Source organism: Momordica charantia (assembly GCF_013281855.1).
Source record: "Momordica charantia cultivar OHB3-1 chromosome 11 unlocalized genomic scaffold, Mcharantia_2.0 BLBB01000011.1, whole genome shotgun sequence".
In the NCBI taxonomy this organism is placed as follows: domain Eukaryota; kingdom Viridiplantae; phylum Streptophyta; class Magnoliopsida; order Cucurbitales; family Cucurbitaceae; genus Momordica; species Momordica charantia.
In genome coordinates, this window is record NW_028275159.1 from 2,896,432 (window position 1) to 2,912,221 (window position 15,790).

At 37.1% G+C, this 15,790-nt stretch overlaps 3 protein-coding genes across 4 annotated transcripts; all 3 read right to left on the bottom strand.

The window, feature by feature from the left end:
* Window positions 1–444: 444 nt before the first annotated feature.
* On the bottom strand, window positions 445–2,850 carry LOC111011853 (hybrid signal transduction histidine kinase M-like protein). The gene is made up of 2 exons (XM_022285775.2): window positions 2,433–2,850; window positions 445–1,689 (listed from the first exon to the last, which is right to left on the bottom strand). Exons 1-2 carry the CDS (start codon window positions 2,768–2,770, stop codon window positions 1,209–1,211), a joined length of 819 nt encoding a protein of 272 aa, XP_022141467.1. The 5' UTR covers window positions 2,771–2,850; the 3' UTR covers window positions 445–1,208.
* Window positions 2,851–4,984: 2,134 nt separating this feature from the next.
* On the bottom strand, window positions 4,985–9,365 carry FAP2 (Chalcone-flavanone isomerase family protein). 2 transcript variants are annotated; one of them, XM_088119680.1, is made up of 11 exons: window positions 9,031–9,365; window positions 7,785–8,408; window positions 7,447–7,669; window positions 7,214–7,289; window positions 7,023–7,125; window positions 6,660–6,728; window positions 6,394–6,430; window positions 6,233–6,307; window positions 6,066–6,117; window positions 5,763–5,807; window positions 4,985–5,647 (listed from the first exon to the last, which is right to left on the bottom strand). In XM_088119680.1, the coding sequence occupies exons 2-11, from the start codon at window positions 8,300–8,302 to the stop codon at window positions 5,550–5,552; spliced, it is 1,296 nt and encodes a 431-aa protein (XP_087975806.1). In that variant the 5' UTR covers window positions 8,303–8,408; window positions 9,031–9,365; the 3' UTR covers window positions 4,985–5,549. The 2 variants fall into 2 exon arrangements, with proteins under 2 accessions (XP_087975806.1, XP_087975805.1); XM_088119679.1 differs by having other exon boundaries at window positions 7,447–7,678; window positions 9,031–9,363.
* Window positions 9,366–9,704: 339 nt separating this feature from the next.
* Window positions 9,705–15,520, bottom strand: LOC111009792 (G protein alpha subunit 1). The gene is made up of 14 exons (XM_022283006.2): window positions 15,157–15,520; window positions 14,781–14,958; window positions 14,551–14,623; window positions 13,986–14,023; window positions 13,805–13,894; window positions 13,478–13,555; window positions 12,523–12,630; window positions 12,308–12,409; window positions 11,955–12,010; window positions 11,475–11,609; window positions 10,680–10,773; window positions 10,521–10,580; window positions 10,360–10,439; window positions 9,705–10,168 (listed from the first exon to the last, which is right to left on the bottom strand). Exons 2-14 carry the CDS (start codon window positions 14,865–14,867, stop codon window positions 9,991–9,993), a joined length of 1,179 nt encoding a protein of 392 aa, XP_022138698.1. The 5' UTR covers window positions 14,868–14,958; window positions 15,157–15,520; the 3' UTR covers window positions 9,705–9,990.
* Window positions 15,521–15,790: the final 270 nt, after the last annotated feature.

The window sequence follows — 15,790 nt, forward strand, 5'->3', positions numbered from 1 at the left end:
CCAACAGTTTAATTTTGGCCACTGGTTTGGTTTGTGTACCCTATATCTTCAAGTTTATCTTAGACACTTGTAAAAGGGCAGTGTCGGTAGAGTGAGGATCACAAAAAGATAAATCTTTGATGTGTATAAAATTGTGTTTAACTTGTAAAGGAATGAATTTTTAGAACTTGAATGTCAATTTGTTGTCAATCCGAACATAGTTTAGTAGATACAATATATGTTATCTTCTTCAAGACGGGCAAAGCATGGTAAAAGCTAAATAGATTCGAAATAGGTTGTCAGGTAGAACGAGTTATTTGACTGACTTTTCCTGGATGAAATACCATATATACCTATACTAAGTTTCTTGGCAAACCTATTTGGCTAAAGCAACGGCATGAATTCCATCATCTCCTGATTGAAATTAAAATGAAAAACACCATAATCTATCCAACAAGAGAAAAATTCATCTTACACCAGGCGGCAATCCAATAAAAGAAACTCATCATTGGGAATGCTTACAAAATGCTTGAGCAACCAGAAAATTGCAACATTGTGCATGATTACATTCTCAAGGTCTAGAAGAAAGAAGCCGTAGTTAAATCCAACCATAAATGAAGCTCACGGGAAAATATCAATATGGGGGACCCAGATCCTGTGAACTACATGTGTCTGCAGATGTCCTTAAATGTTACTGGGAGCCCCTTAAAAAGAGTGTTTAGGAAACCAACGTTAAGACTATAGGGGCAGTTTAACATATGAACCAAAGTTTTGAAGTCAATTACATGGACTGAGGAAGGTCACACTATTCTTTGTAGTTGGCCTCTTCGAAGTTTCTCAAGCAACCAGATCGCCAATGTTGGTGAACCAAAAGCCAAAGGAATCTGAAAGTTTGTGGTTCATTTGTCAAACTGAAGTTCAGGGTAGCTGTTTATGCGTAGGTGAGAAGTTGGGTGCGGTTGTCCTAAGGCTAGAGTACAGATATGTGTTGACAAATGCCCACTCAAACAGTCTGCTAAAGTGCTACCTCAGCTTTCCTCTATTTCATATCCCCATTTTCAATATAAACAACGAGACATGAAAGTTTTGGTTTTTGATATATAGATAGTACACAGTAACGACCATAAGACCTAAAATCATACTAGAAAAACCTCCTACATATCTCAAGAGTCCCTAAAGTAGTTAAAAGCCTCTTGCGTACCTATGGCAAGAGAAGGAAATTTTCTGGGTCAGTTTAGATTTGTTAGGTTGGCCTTATTGGCAGAAGTGGTACACTCTTGTAAATCGGCCAAGGAATATGAACGCCAAGTGGAGAAAGATCTTTGAGGTGGCACCATGGAAGCCAAGTTGCTGTTAGAAGCTCTGGATTGTGGTGGCAGAGGTGGGCGAGGCGGTGGAGAGCTTGAATATGAGCTGGAATTGGAATCCTCGCTGCTATTACTTTCGGAGCTGCTCATGGCGACAGCTAGAGCCAAGGAGCTTCTGCTTGAGCTGATGGGTCTCTTTGATATCCCACCACCGTTATTTTTTAGGGGGAAACAGAAACTCCGGTTCTTCTCCCACACAAGATTGTGCGCCAAAAGATTCCTACGTTTCTTGGAATAGGCATTCTCTGGCTTTGCAATGTCTTTGATGCAGGAAACAGAGGAGGCATCGGCTAGACTCGTGAAAGACTTTGATTTTCCACTGTAGAACTTTGAGATACTTTTTCTGCATGTAGTAATATTATTTGTTAGATTAAGGAACAAATAGAATGTCTGTGTGTGTTCTGGTGAATAATTATATTGCATGATTTACTTAATTACAATAAGTACTCAATCCCTTAAACAGATTGTTTAGAACACATTGCGAAGAAATGCTTTACTTCTGATTTGAGCTTAAGACAATCTCAGAAACACAATCTCCAATTCAGAGAATAGCCAAAAAGACGATAATCAACCTCGCGACAAACACGTGGTTAAAGAGTATTAAAGAAATGATGCCATCTGCCAATCTCCAGTTTTGGAATGCTCTTTCTTCTCATTACTAATCCTCGGAAAACATACAGTTATTTCGAAATTTATACTGCATTCATCTACATTGTAGAAGAAGACATATTTCTACAGGCCTAGACTTAATTATGCCCTCAATAGTGACCACTTTCGAGAGTTGAATTTAAATATTTCATCCGTTTGTCAGCAATAAATACTAGTCACCGCCAGCAAGTAAACATAATTCCCTAATAATGAGTCCAAAATGAAGCAAAAATACTTGATCAAGCATAGATCAAACGACTCCATCATTCAGGTGGGCAAATTAACTATCCCGAATGCATTGTACTACAAAAGCTCTAAATTATCCAGTCTCACCAACTGTTTGAATTTAGTTAACACACTCGTTTCAGATCATACATCAAACCTAAGAAAATGAAGGGGAGAAAATGAAGTATTCAAGAAGGTTCGAGAAATTCCAACCTGACAGGCAAAACCTCCTCGAGAGAGTCCATCATATCCAGCGGCCCTTTATAGGAGCTCTGAACCTCATCATTCTCGCCGCTATCTTCACCGTCCGACGATCTCCCGGACTGATCACTATTCCTCCCGATCGAGGAGGACGAAGAAGTGGAAGCAGAGCTGCAAGTATTGGATTCCCCAGCCTCCTTTGCAGACCCTTCAGGAGCATCAACAACTCCTCCGCGATCCAAATCCGCAGCCCGCAGCCTCTCAAACACCGATCCACAACCCAAATCCTCCGGCGAGAATCCAGCGCGTTCATCCTGAACCCGCCGAACCCTATCCAAACTAACCGACATGACGACTCGCAAGTTGAACAGCGACAATGAAAGAGAAGAGGAGAGAAAAAAAAAACGCAGACGACGAGAAGAAGGAGGGAGGGGAAGGGGAAGTGGGGTTTTATAATGAAGAGCGAGGATTTAGGATTAAGAAGAATGGACGGTGGAGATTGGAATCACGTGGAGGACCGGCATAGATCAGAAATAGTTGAAAAATATTAATTAGGAAAAAGATTAAATAATGATGAGATTAGGAGAAAAAAGGGAAGGAAAAAAAAAGGATAAAGAGGAATAATTTAATGAAGGGGCAAGGTAAGAGAGAGGCAGGTAAAAGGAAAAAAGGCCTTATCCTCATCCACTTGCTATTTATTTAATGTAATTTTATAATATTCGGATAACTTTAGTAAACATTTATGAGCTGTTATTTATTATTATTATTTTTTCTTATTGTGGGTGGCGACCAGGACCACGGATATTACCGTAGACCCGGAAACACCCGATTATTAAGGAGGCATAAAATTGGGTGTTGCGTTGCGATGCTTATCCAAAGAGTTGAGAGGGCGGGGCCCACACAGATTATGGAAATTCGGGGACGATCTTTGTCCCATCCAAAAGCCGGCTCGGCTCGGCTCGGCTCGGCTAGGGGGACAGTGGACAGCATCATAGGATAGGATAAGGTGGTCATTTCCAACGTTAAATTGCAGACTGCCACGTAAGCATCATCATGCATTTTAATTTTTTTTTTTTTATTTTGAGGGGGGGGGGGGGGGTGGGAATTCCCGAGGGAGGAGATTACGATGGGTCATGGAACGACAAGTCGATCTTACCTTCCATTCCCATTCCATTCGAACAATGAGTAAGAGAAAACGACATGTAGTTGGGTTTGAAAAGAATCATTCATTGAGAGTGAAAAGGGGGAATGGATAAGGTGTTTTGTTCAGTGTGCTGTTTTTCTGAATTTCTGGTGGCTGTCGTGTGGTGGTGCAGGAAGTGCTTTTAATTTGGTTGTGGTATGGATACGTGTAAAGTTTCTTACACTTATATCTGCGTGCGCCATTTCCTTTCCTAGGGGTGGGGGTCGAATGGATGAGTTGGATTCTTCCTCTCTCTCTCCAAAAAAATATCCTTAAATTAATTACAAAACACTACACTCTTTCCTTTCAAAAATCAAATCATTTTTCCGTTTTTTAGATTCAAGACGCTTCTAGCATTAAAGGGTACTGACAGTCGACCAAACTCACGATCGAAATGATACATGTAATAATACCTTCTGATGTCTAAGTTAGTGATTGGATTAGAATAAATAGAGTAGGAGATGTTGAGTGATTTGTGTTCTTAGAAGTTAACGTACCTTTGGAAGAATTTTGGCTCTTATAGAAAGAAGATATTCAGCAGCGTATCTTCTTGAATCTAGGTTATCCCATCCGCTAGCATGTAATTGATAGATATTGCAGATTATCGAACAGCACGAATAATTTTGCTGTCGATCGATGTTTAGTTCTGAGACCCTCTTTCCAAGGTTCTGATACGAGCTATTATGCCCATAGGCCAACTATACGGGTCTTTTATTCCTCGTGCTTTCTTATGATTGGACAGAGCCCATAGTTGTTGTGGCCTCGCAGGGTGAGACCACGTGGCACGTGAGAGTTTAACAATAACACTAAGTTTAGTTGAATGTCACTAAAATTAGATGGAGAAATTTCATTTAGAAAGTTGATTTCAAAGAAAGTATTATCTATACCAAACTAGCTTTTTATAAAATAAAGTGAAATAGATATCTAATATCATAGAAAATAATAATTTCAAATATCACGTTACCTATTTCAGATGGCTTAAAACTTTAGACCAAATACTACCTTAACACAAAAGAAAAGAGTAGAAAAACAGCATCACGCTTTTGAGAAGTATTGGAATTATTTGGATAAAACTACCGTTAGAGAACAGAATACCTACTTTTGAGTAGAGCCGAAGCTACTTTTAGTTACACAATCATGAACTTTTATATAATAAGCTAATGAGAAAGTTCATTTTCTACCCCGTACTTAATTTAGCTATCTACTTTAACCTTAAATTATTTAATTTCATTAAATTTAAGCATGGGCTTGAATTGGTTAAATTAATACTCATTAAAATCAAACTAGAAAATAGTCTTCATAATTCATCAAAATTCAATCAACACCAGAAATTTAACTAGAAAATCACGCCAACCCAACCACAAAAACAAGCTCCTAAGAATAGTCGAAACTAACTTTTTGATATTAGACAATAGACATGACTCATAAAAGCCAAGTAGAAAGCGTAAGAAACAAACTTTTTCCTACCCTAAATCTTTACCATCCAAAAATTGTTCTAAATTTAAGGGGTGGGGGAGGGAGAATTCGTACAACTCCCGACCACATTACTCCATTTCCTTGGAACAAAGGCTGCGAGAAAATGATGAAAATATTACATAGCAAATGGGAATAAATATAAGTAGAGAAAACCCAAAGAATGAATGCCGATCAATTTGACGTAACCTGCCAATCTATTTAGCAGCCCTCGACACAAAAAATTCAATTGATTAATTGGTGTGGCACCTGTTTTTTTTTTTTTCCCCTTATCTTTTGAAATATGTACTAGATCTCACCCGCTATTGCCAGCTTTTGAGCGAAAAACCAAAGTGAAAGTGGAACAATGGGAACAATGGAGGTGAAAATGGTCCTGTTGCTACTAAGCCTGCCTGCAGTTCCTCGTGTCACAGCAACCAAAATTGTCCATATAAAATGGGGACAATGGAAGTTGGAACTTCGGAAAAAATATTTCAGCATCTACCGATAATACCTGCCACATTTCTACCGATCTCTTTTTTCGTTTCTTCCGACACTGGAACATCTCCAATGTACATGTCAAAGAATGCCCCTAAAAGTATGATTTTAATTGTTGGTATCTATCTATCAAATAGCCATTTACTAAACATACCTTTTATATTTTCATTTATCACAGAATGAGTTCAGGAAGGAGATGTTTCACTTACTACACAATTCCTTACTACGAACTGCTCCAATCAGAGTGCCTCCCACTGTGCGAAAGCCATGGTTAGTTGTGCGCAGAAAATGAAATCACTATAGTCTATGCAGGAAAATGATGGAGTCAGAGAACTAAGCCTGCCAAACGCTTAGAAACTGCTCTGTAATTTCATTTGCAAGAGTTCCTATCACATATATACAGTAAAATGCAAGATGGCATCTAGCTTCCCCCCAAATTTAATTCAAGAGTAAATGGGATGCACAATAGATAAGCTATGGTATCAAACATTATAATTGTACTCTCTGCTTACTTTCAGTGATTAGTTGTCCATCAGCTGTCTGTCGAAAATCAATTGTTGTTCCCTACAATGTTCCAATTAAATATTTAACTATTTGACACATATTAGAACATGGGAATAAAATACACAATAAACAAAATACAAACGAAAGTGACGCTTTTAATCTAGACTAGAGTTACCGCAGGTAATGGAATATCTTTAGTGAAGAAAGAACCAAACGTCCTCACACAATGGTAATCAGTTTCTGGATTTGCCTAAGTCACATATAATTTTAAAAAATTAGAAATAATCAAGAATGTTCAGAAGTAAAGATATTCTCTAGATCCATCAGACACTTTACCTTCAACAGTCGTGCTCTAAGTGATTTCTCAAAAGCACTGCAATAGAGGAATCAGAATGTTCATCAATTAGCTTGAGCAACAAATCAACATTGTTAAGATTAATCAACTATAATATTACATTAAGCTGTAAGGACATTTAATCCTGTCTGAATACCTCTAAATAAAATTATCATATGAATAACCTAAAAATATACCCACTATTTAAAGAAAAACGATGGCCAATATTATATGTATTCAGCGTTCAATTCTAAAGAGAGAAACATACTCTCTAACAGTGTTGATTTTCATCCCATTGCAATTAACCACGAGCCTGACAGTCATATTGATATCCTCCCTGCAGCACGGCAACATACAAAAATAAAATTAGAAAGAAGGCACAAGTAACTTACAAGGAAAATTAGATCCAAGGTCAAAAATAAAAGCAGAGAACTATGTGTTCCATTCAGGCCAGGAACAGTAAATAAGACAGGAAATCCCTTGGCACAGTCATGCTGAATTTCTGATTCTGCTAAACAAATTTCCAAGTCTCTTTCACATTTTCCAGAATACTTTTGAAACTGGAGCGCTTTTGACAATTAAAATGAAATATCAAAAAAATAATATAATTCGAGCATAAGTTGTTAACTACCTGAGAAGGTCCTCATAAAAATCACGGCACTCATTTAATTCATCTGCTGAAGAAGAAGCATATTTTGGACCAAGCTTCTCACAGACAGAGTTTGGGTGAACATCTATAAGGGGGAATAAATCAAGATCTTATCAGTAAAAGATAAAGGTAGGCACAAAAAAAAAGAGTAACTGATATACCGATAAACTTACAAAAGCCAAAAGCATAGACCTTCAAGGATTTAATTTTGACTATTTTCATAATTCTGGATCCAGTTCCAACAAGAATCTGCAGTAGCAGTTTCAAAGATAGGCAATATAGCCTAGCGTTAGAGTAGAATAATGCCAGAGGACAATATAAGAATGACAGGTACAATTTTGAATGTCAGAAAAGCATATAAACATTTAGAGGAATATTTTAAAGCTATAATCAGATAGACATTCACCTCCGAACTCAAGCTAGAATTATTTTCTCCAGACAAAATGTTATCCAGTATCATGGGAAACTCGATGCCAGTTTTGGATTCAATTGCATGTCTTGTCCAGTTCAAATCAGGAAAAGTTAAACCAGCATTTCCTCTACACGCAACTTCACAAGGTTTTTGATTCATGCATCCATGCACTTGCAGTTCATTGTTCTCCAATGGAACAGCTATAACATCTGATGATCTGCTGGCCCTTGATGCATAAAAAGGTTTGGTCAAATAATTGAACATAAGAATAAAGGTAGAACAAAAAGGAATTTCATTCATCCTACTCATCTCGCAGAATTACAACAGCTTACAAGTTGTTAAGTGGAGGAACTAAAGCCGCCGCTACCGAGAGCAAAGGATGTAACTGATGTCTTCCAGTTTCTTTACCGAGGAGTTCTGTAACAAAACTGCCAATCTTGCCAAGAAAAATTGGGTTGGCGTGTTCCTTTTCCAAATTAAAGCTAAAGTGAAACCCTCTAGACCCAAGTCTACCAGAACGGATGCTCTTAACTTCAGCAAAGTTTTTAAAGCTTCTAGAATTTGAACCATGCAGATCATCTGCTATCTCCCTAGTCATGTTTGCACTTGATGTACTTGAGCACCATAATAATAGCGCACCAGCGATCTTTGAAAAGCAATTAAAGGCTTCTTGAAGAGCTAAACTTCCAGCCAGGTACAAATTTCTAGACTGATATAGAGAATTATCCATGAAGGAACTAATATGCAAAAATAGATGACCTCCAAATCTGTGAGATGTAAAGGGCTCGATTGGCAAGTTATAGGGTGAGCCACCATCAAGATCAACGAAAAACAACCAATTGTTCCCCATATTTCCTCCTTTTCCAAATTTTTATGATATTCAGGATTTCAGGCTTTCTAGAGCGGTAACAAACGTCTACTTTGAAAACAGGATCTAGATGGCAGGTAGAATAAACCTGCACAAGATTCTATCAATAATTAAATATGAATATTGAGAACCAGTGCCACCAACTAAGCTAAAATAAGCAAATCAATCACATAGTAATTTTTATTATTCCAGAGTACATGGATGACTTGTATCGATCAGACAAAGCAACATCAAGCCAGGCCATTCTCAGGAAAGCTCGTCTCTGCAATCCAGAATTTCCTCAAAGACATTGCCGTTTACACCATCCATTGCAACGATAATAATAGGAACGATTCATGTCATCTCCAAATATTAAGTGGATCACTTTCACTCCGAAAATACCAGCAAATAATTACAATAAATAACTACAACATTACGGTTGGCACCATCAAAATCAACCATCGCCTCAACAAATTTATATAAAAATACACACACACAGACATACATGCGTCGTCATAGTAATTTCTGACGTCTCTACCATAAGTCGGTTAACAATACACGTAGAATTACATGACACGGCCATAAGGTGCAATGCGGAAAGTAAAATCACGAACGCATCAACAAACTCATAATTTCGAATTCCTTGACATTTTCATCCCATCAAGCAAACTCAAAAGAATAGAAAAGAAGAAGAAAGGTGCACGAAAGATGATTGACAAAACCGTTCTAACCAGATGAAAACTCTCCCCAGCGAGATCCAGTTGTTTCCGACGAAATCGGCTAGGGTTTCTTGCACATTGACAGTTAATAATCCATTCCCAAAGAATTTGAGACTTCAGAGAGAGAGAGAGAGAGAGAGAGAGAGAGAGGAACAAGATCAATGTCGTAGAGGATTGAAAAAGCTGTCTTCGATTGGGAAAAATCAAAGAACGAATTGGCAATTTTGCAAGTCGTTCACGCTTCCCTCGCGATCGGACGCATTACGCGCGTAAAAAACGAGCCCCTGTTTCTGATTTTTTCCTTTTTTTTTCTTTTTTTCCTCACTTCAACGATCCTTGTCGTCTTTGAATGTGGCGACGCATCCCACTTTTCCTTTTATATTTCTGTTCGCCACGTGTATAAATTCTACGCTACGCGGTTTCTCTTTTAGTTTAGTTTATTTTCAATATTAAAATAAACTCTTTGAATAGTTTTTTTATAAGTTAATTCTCTATAAATTAAAAAAAAAAAAAAAACTCATAAGCTTTTATCTTCGATAGATGCATAAATTTATGAAGAACAAATCAGTAATCACTCCATGTGGCAGCCAAAAACACAAAAACCATTCCACAATATAGATTATTGGGTTTTTAAAATTTTTATTTTTTCTAATAAAACTTAATTCTCAACTTAAAAAAAAAAAGAGAGAATAAAAGCCTGTTGAAGCTTATGTAATTTCACAATAATTTGGAATATCAAATTACATATAGTTAAAAAGATTTCAACTTTGATAAAATAGGCAAAATTTAATTTGACACGAAATGTTTTAAATCAATGAATCAGACTTCCAACTTCCTTCTTCAGCTTCAACCTTAAATCACTTTAATGAAAATCCAATATAAATTTGTTCACCAAACACAAGCAAACCATTCATTTTCCTTTTCTTTTCTTTTTTTTTTCTTTTCTTTTCTGTGAGGAAGCTGTTTATAAGGTCACAATAACCCGGCCTCGAAGAGATTTCGCCGCCTCAAAGTTTCATCTACAAGCTTGAATGTCTTCTTTACAAGCTTCTGGTCGAGCGCGGTTGTTCTGTATACCTTAAACACCCGGTCTACCCGATCCGGTGCCGTGCTCTGAAAATACAACTCCTCGAATTTCTTCTTCACAAACCTGCATGCATAGATGTATGTGTCAATCCAAGGGTGCCATGAGAAAACTATCAAGAACCAAACCAGTAAAGCCAGCTCAGAGTGGCACAAATATACGAGTCATCAGTGCGAGAAAGGGCTCGGTTTAAGTAAAATTGGGGCGAGGGATGATGGGGTCGTAGTTGCAAGAATAAGGGAGTAGTAGATACGTACTCATAGGCGTGCTCGATCTCTTGTTTTCCACTCGAAACCGGCTGATAATCTTTGAACCATTCACACACACTGAGAGGGACCTATCATAAGAAGCTAATTCATGTTAATATTTCACGGGGGACCTATCCAAGAGTGTTGTAATACTCTCCATCAACACTTACTTTTAGAACCTTTTTCTCGAATATGTCGAACTTGTTGAGAAAAAGCATGAACGACGTTTTCTGCACCCAAAATCGAACCAGAGAAATCGTTATCTTGTGAAACAAATAATCCTTAAATACGATCGACCAGGTATATATGAACAATGCAGAAAAGAAAACCTCAAAACACTCTTGTCTCAGAACCCACTCAAAGAGTTCCTTGGTCTCCATCATTCGGTTTTTCTGTTCATCCTCGAAAAGGGTTTGATCATACCTGAAACAGTTATCAGTTAACACATTTGAATCCGACAAACCTTACGGTAATACAGTGAACTGTAATGTAAGACGTATTCTTCCAAGGGGAATAGACGAGAGATCATATCTAACTTAATAATTTAAAATCTTTGTTGTCTCTCAAGATTGGCATTCGGGTGGGCAATACCTCTCCAAAGATTAATGGGTTGACCCAATGAGCATAATACGCATGGAGCCCCCCGATAGCCCGGTTAATCGATTATCCAAACAAAAAAAGACAATGGGCCACAAGTCTCATCTCGACGATCTCCACATGGGTTGTTGTTAGATCACCAGCTATGATCTACTTTTCCTCTATAATTTCACATTTTAAAAAATATATCTTCATTTCATTTGGACTCTCAACTTGAATCACTACCTTCCAAGAGCTACTCTCCAACCTAGTCCCCCCACCCACTCCAAAAGAAAACAAGTGAAAAGAAAACAAGAGAAAGCAGGTAGTAAAAGCCTTATTCACAAAACTTTATTCCACAGTTCCTAATTGCCATCCCATCAGCTTTCAGGAGCATCCCAACCACCCGGTCATTACTTCGTAAACATCGACGAGGATTGAGAGGGGCATAGATTTTCAGAATCCAATGTCTAGGTTTCTATGTTACCTTCTACATGCATCAAGTCTACCACAGAATCATAAGTGGGTTAAAAGAGCAATGGTCTTACTCACTAATGGCAGCACAAAATATTACTGCTGTAACGCCTTCAAAAAGATGAATCCATTTTCTCCTCTCGTTTCTCTGTCCACCAACATCAAAGAGTCTATACACTTCGCCACTCTTCTTATTTTCACCGACGGGACTGCCAAAATCAAACCAATTCCGTAATTATTTCCAATGCCAGAATTTAATGATTAAGAACAAAGTGAAACATTATAAAAAAAGAAAAAAAAAAAAAAAAAAAATATATATATATATATATATATATATATATATATATTTCAAAACGAAGGCTTTGTGGGTTGATTCTAATCTTCTGATTCTGATCTTATATGTGAATTAATAAAATTAAGCTGTAAGGTGAGTTTAACCATCTTACGATACATAAATCTACTGTGGTTTTACTAAAAAATTTGTATGTCCAAATAAAAATGATTTATTTGTTACTAGAAACACGTCGAAAAGGGCCGTTTAACAAGAGATTTACCTAAACTGGATTTCAACGACACCAGTTGTACGAACTCTTGCGTAGAGCACGTCCTCCTGCGATCAAACACAAATGACTCAATTTCATTACTAACTTGAGTGAAAGAGGATACTCAAACATAGAGACTAATTGTATTTTTTTTAATTATATTAAAATAAAATAATCTCATCCATAGAATTGCTATTAGAAACAACTTTTGTCAAGAAGGAAACTACTCATTATGTAATGGATAACAAAATCTGTAAAGTTGGTAATTTCAGAAAATTCAGCTCATAAAATGAATTAACCAAATATGAGCTTGTTTGAGAGAATTTTCTAACCATTTAAGCTATAGATGCCACTGAATTGAATACCTTAGTTGGAATGTAATTTGCATCAGATAATCTTTGCAAATTTTCCATGAAATAATGCGCACAATCCGGAACCTGGAGTTCGTTACCGCGAGCATACGTTTCCTGCAAAGAGAATTAAGAATATTTAGCACGCTTCATCTGGGACAAAGTCAAGAAGATAAAAAGCTTACACAAAATAAGAAGCATCACGATTGATTTCATTTAAAAAATGCTACCTGAATCGCACCATCTTTCCAAAGAGCCTCTATATCCTCCGCACGCTCCCTAGTTAGACGTGGGTAATCCAATCTACCTCCGATATCTGATAATTTCTCCCCAATTTCCTGGTGCAAAATAACATACAGGTACAATAAATTCAGTATATGTTCATCCAAGTATACAACTACGCAGAAAATAATATTTGAGAACAAGTTCCACTTTTACCTTATATTTAGCTTTGTGAGTCAGCTTTAACTTAAAAACTTCCAGCATTAAATTAAACCCCTCATTTAAGTTTTCACTTTTTCTATTAGTGGCTAGCCATATGTGTTTTTCCGGCGGAATAATACTGTTTTCGTGAATATTTATCCCAATTTGTTGGATGGGGTTTGGGTATTTTTTTCCCTAAGTTTGTGGGCAGTGCCTTTTTTACCTGCTTGATTTGACTTAGAACTCACGGACACAATTGTACAGCCTAGAGAACAGACCCTGTTTAAGTAAGGTCGTTTTACCTACTTGATTTGACCAAGTTCAGATATTTTCATGGTTGGATTTAGAAATTTTTATGACTACATTTTGAGTATCTTGTTAATCGAGCTTCCTGTTCATGTGGTTTATTTGTTGGTTCTTGGATAATTTCTTATTTTGATTTCAAGAAGATATTTGTACTAATTACACCACACATTCAAGTTTAGGATTTGGTATGAAGAAGTTAAAGTTTAAAGTTAAAATTGACCTACTAATCTAAGTATAAGGGTAAAATTGATCTTTTCCCTAATATTTATTATTTTTATATTTCAGATAAATGGTAAATGCACTTCTGTTACAGTATAAATCAGTTCCCTAACTATTTCTGATTCATGAACTAGAAGCCAACTAGACCAATTCTTTTTTCCAACCACTGGTAGTTAACATAAATTGAGAAGATAAAACTCAAGCCACATAAAAACCAATTAGGCGTTGAACTCATACCTTATTTTCACTGCATAAAACATACTTCGAGAACTCTTTATCATTTTGAGCAAGCTCCTTTGAACCGTCATGTAATACCTGACAAGTGGAGTTCGATAAGAGGCTACTACTCCTGAATCAACTAAACATACAAGATGAACACGCCTCGCATCAAAAGATTAGTATTTCGTGATTTGAAGTTCTCAAGCACTCAAAAAAATTACAAGATCAACATGCCTCTAATCAAGAGATTGATAGATTACGTTTTAAATTTTTGGACAAAATCATTTGTCCTTCAAATCATGCAGAAAGGGAAATAACCAACACACCCTTTCAAATATTGCATACTTTTATAGTCTGATACACATTTGCATGAATGACTGGAATATAGCTCTTTAGCTCTGCCTCATCAAAACCAGTTTGGAACAACAATTTAATCTGCAAAAATAGAGCAAACAATCAAGAAAATATTAGTATTGACTTCATTACGGCATTTCGGATAACGAAGGTGAATAATAGAAGGGCGTGCCTGCTTAAAAATGGTGGATTTTCCAGACTCTCCGGCACCTAAATAATTAGGGAAATCTCAGCTTATTTGCATTGTCAAATGAAATAAAGAAAAGAAAAAATCCAGTAGTCAATTAACACTCAAGCAAATATACAGAATCAGCAACGTGATAGGTCCTATCACAATGAAAGATATAACCTAATAACAGCCCAAAATAAAACTAAACAGCCAAATCTAAAGAAAAGTTTGAATGTTCACTAATAAATAAAATTCAGCCGATAAACAGAACGTACAATCCTTTCCATGTCGGTTGTGGAAACGATTGAATGTCAACTTACCAATGGTGTTTAGCTCACAGTTTAGGCTTGTATAACCCCAAGGTTAAGAAGCTGAGCCTATAGTTGGTATGTTAGTTTACTTATCCTGGGTTACGAGTTTATTAACCCCGTAAAGATATGAACCTAGACTTATGAAACTCAACCTTTATAATACACTTTTATAAATCCTAAACCAACTAACCAAATATGGGTTATACAAACCTAAGCTCACAAGGCCAGTGAGGCTATATATCTTAAAATATACCTACCAAGCAGAAGAAGTTTCTGTATATGTTTTTCAGCCTCTGTTTCCTGCTCTATCCGCCGTTCTATTTCCGCAGCCTGGAAAAGCACGAAACTCCGATCATATCAAACTTGAGGTCCAACAATTGTTTCACAAACCAATCCGTAACCCCAAACTACCAAAAATACAATTTTATTCAACTAGCATTATCAGCACAAGCAAAGAACAGTGCATTTTGATAAAGCAAATATTAACCTGCGCATTCTCCTCAGAATCTTGTTCATTGTAATGGCGATTTCTGCTGCACAGTAAGCCCATATTTTTACTCAAATGAGACAGCATAGAAAACGGCAGAACACTAGTGACACTCGCAAAGATTCATCAGCATCAGCCTTGGAAAATGTTCACTCATATTGCAATCTCCAGAGCCAGCCTACACATTAAAACCCCCATTTTAAGCATGCAGAAACAAAACCAATACCCATTTCCAACGACCACCCTCAAACTTGACTCAAACTCCAATTTCCTCTACACAGAATTCAAAGAAACAGTTCACAAAAAGCACACAGTGCAGCAACATAAAATGCAATCCAATCAAACCCCATAAAAACTAAAGTGGGAAATTCCGTACCAAAGACCTAAAACTGTTGGATCAACTCAGAGAATCTCCTCGAGACAGCAACATTGACAACCCACTTCACAGAGGAAGAGAAAAAGAAGGATCTAGAAGAAGGCTTGAAAAGGGGTTGAGTGGAAGAAGAGTAGCGAGGCAAAGGGTGGGCGGAATCGGAAGGAGGGAAAATGGGTGCGCCTAGATTTGGCGGATTCGCAGCAGTGGGTGGGGGGGTTTAATCAAGAATCGCATTAAATTGATTGAATGGAATAAAAAGGAAATTGGGTTGTTTTATGGGAAAAGATAAGTGTACGAAAAGAGTATAATTAAGAGCAGAAATTGGGAAAATTTGCGCGAGAGAGAGAGAAAAATGTACGTGTCGGCTAAATCAGGAAGGGGGGGGGGGGGGAAGGAGAGAGAAAGCGCCGAAAGCTGCGAACCAAAATTTGCCGTTCTCTCAAATTTTTCTCTTTGTTTCCTCCTCGGTCAAAGAGGGAAAAAGACAGGGTCTGATTAGAATCAAAAATATGTGTTTCTGGATATAAAAAATTCTTACTGCAAGGTTGGTTTGTTCTTGGGAAAATACAAAACAAAAAACAAAAGAAAAAAGTTCTCTTTTTTTCTTTTTTGCTCTCTCTCTCTCTGGTCTGTG

What these genes read in the sequence shown, in the direction of transcription:
- LOC111011853 (XM_022285775.2), bottom strand. Translation starts at nt 2,770, where the DNA reads ATGTCGGTTAGTTTGGATAGGGTTCGGCGGGTTCAGGATGAACGCGCT. An exon ending in GAGGAGGTTTTGCCTGTCAG is followed by an intron (nt 1,690 to 2,432) that starts GTTGGAATTTCT and finishes TACTACATGCAG; the next exon opens with AAAAAGTATCTCAAAGTTCT.
- FAP2 (XM_088119679.1), bottom strand. Translation starts at nt 8,302, where the DNA reads ATGGGGAACAATTGGTTGTTTTTCGTTGATCTTGATGGTGGCTCACCC. An exon ending in TTTTATGAGGACCTTCTCAG is followed by an intron (nt 6,729 to 7,022) that starts GTAGTTAACAAC and finishes GCCGTGCTGCAG; the next exon opens with GGAGGATATCAATATGACTG. An exon ending in TCGTAGTAAGGAATTGTGTA is followed by an intron (nt 5,648 to 5,762) that starts GTAAGTGAAACA and finishes TCATACTTTTAG; the next exon opens with GGGCATTCTTTGACATGTAC.
- LOC111009792 (XM_022283006.2), bottom strand. Translation starts at nt 14,867, where the DNA reads ATGCTGTCTCATTTGAGTAAAAATATGGGCTTACTGTGCAGCAGAAAT. An exon ending in TTTTATGCAGTGAAAATAAG is followed by an intron (nt 12,631 to 13,477) that starts GTATGAGTTCAA and finishes ATTTTGCACCAG; the next exon opens with GAAATTGGGGAGAAATTATC. An exon ending in CAAATTACATTCCAACTAAG is followed by an intron (nt 12,011 to 12,307) that starts GTATTCAATTCA and finishes GTTTGATCGCAG; the next exon opens with GAGGACGTGCTCTACGCAAG.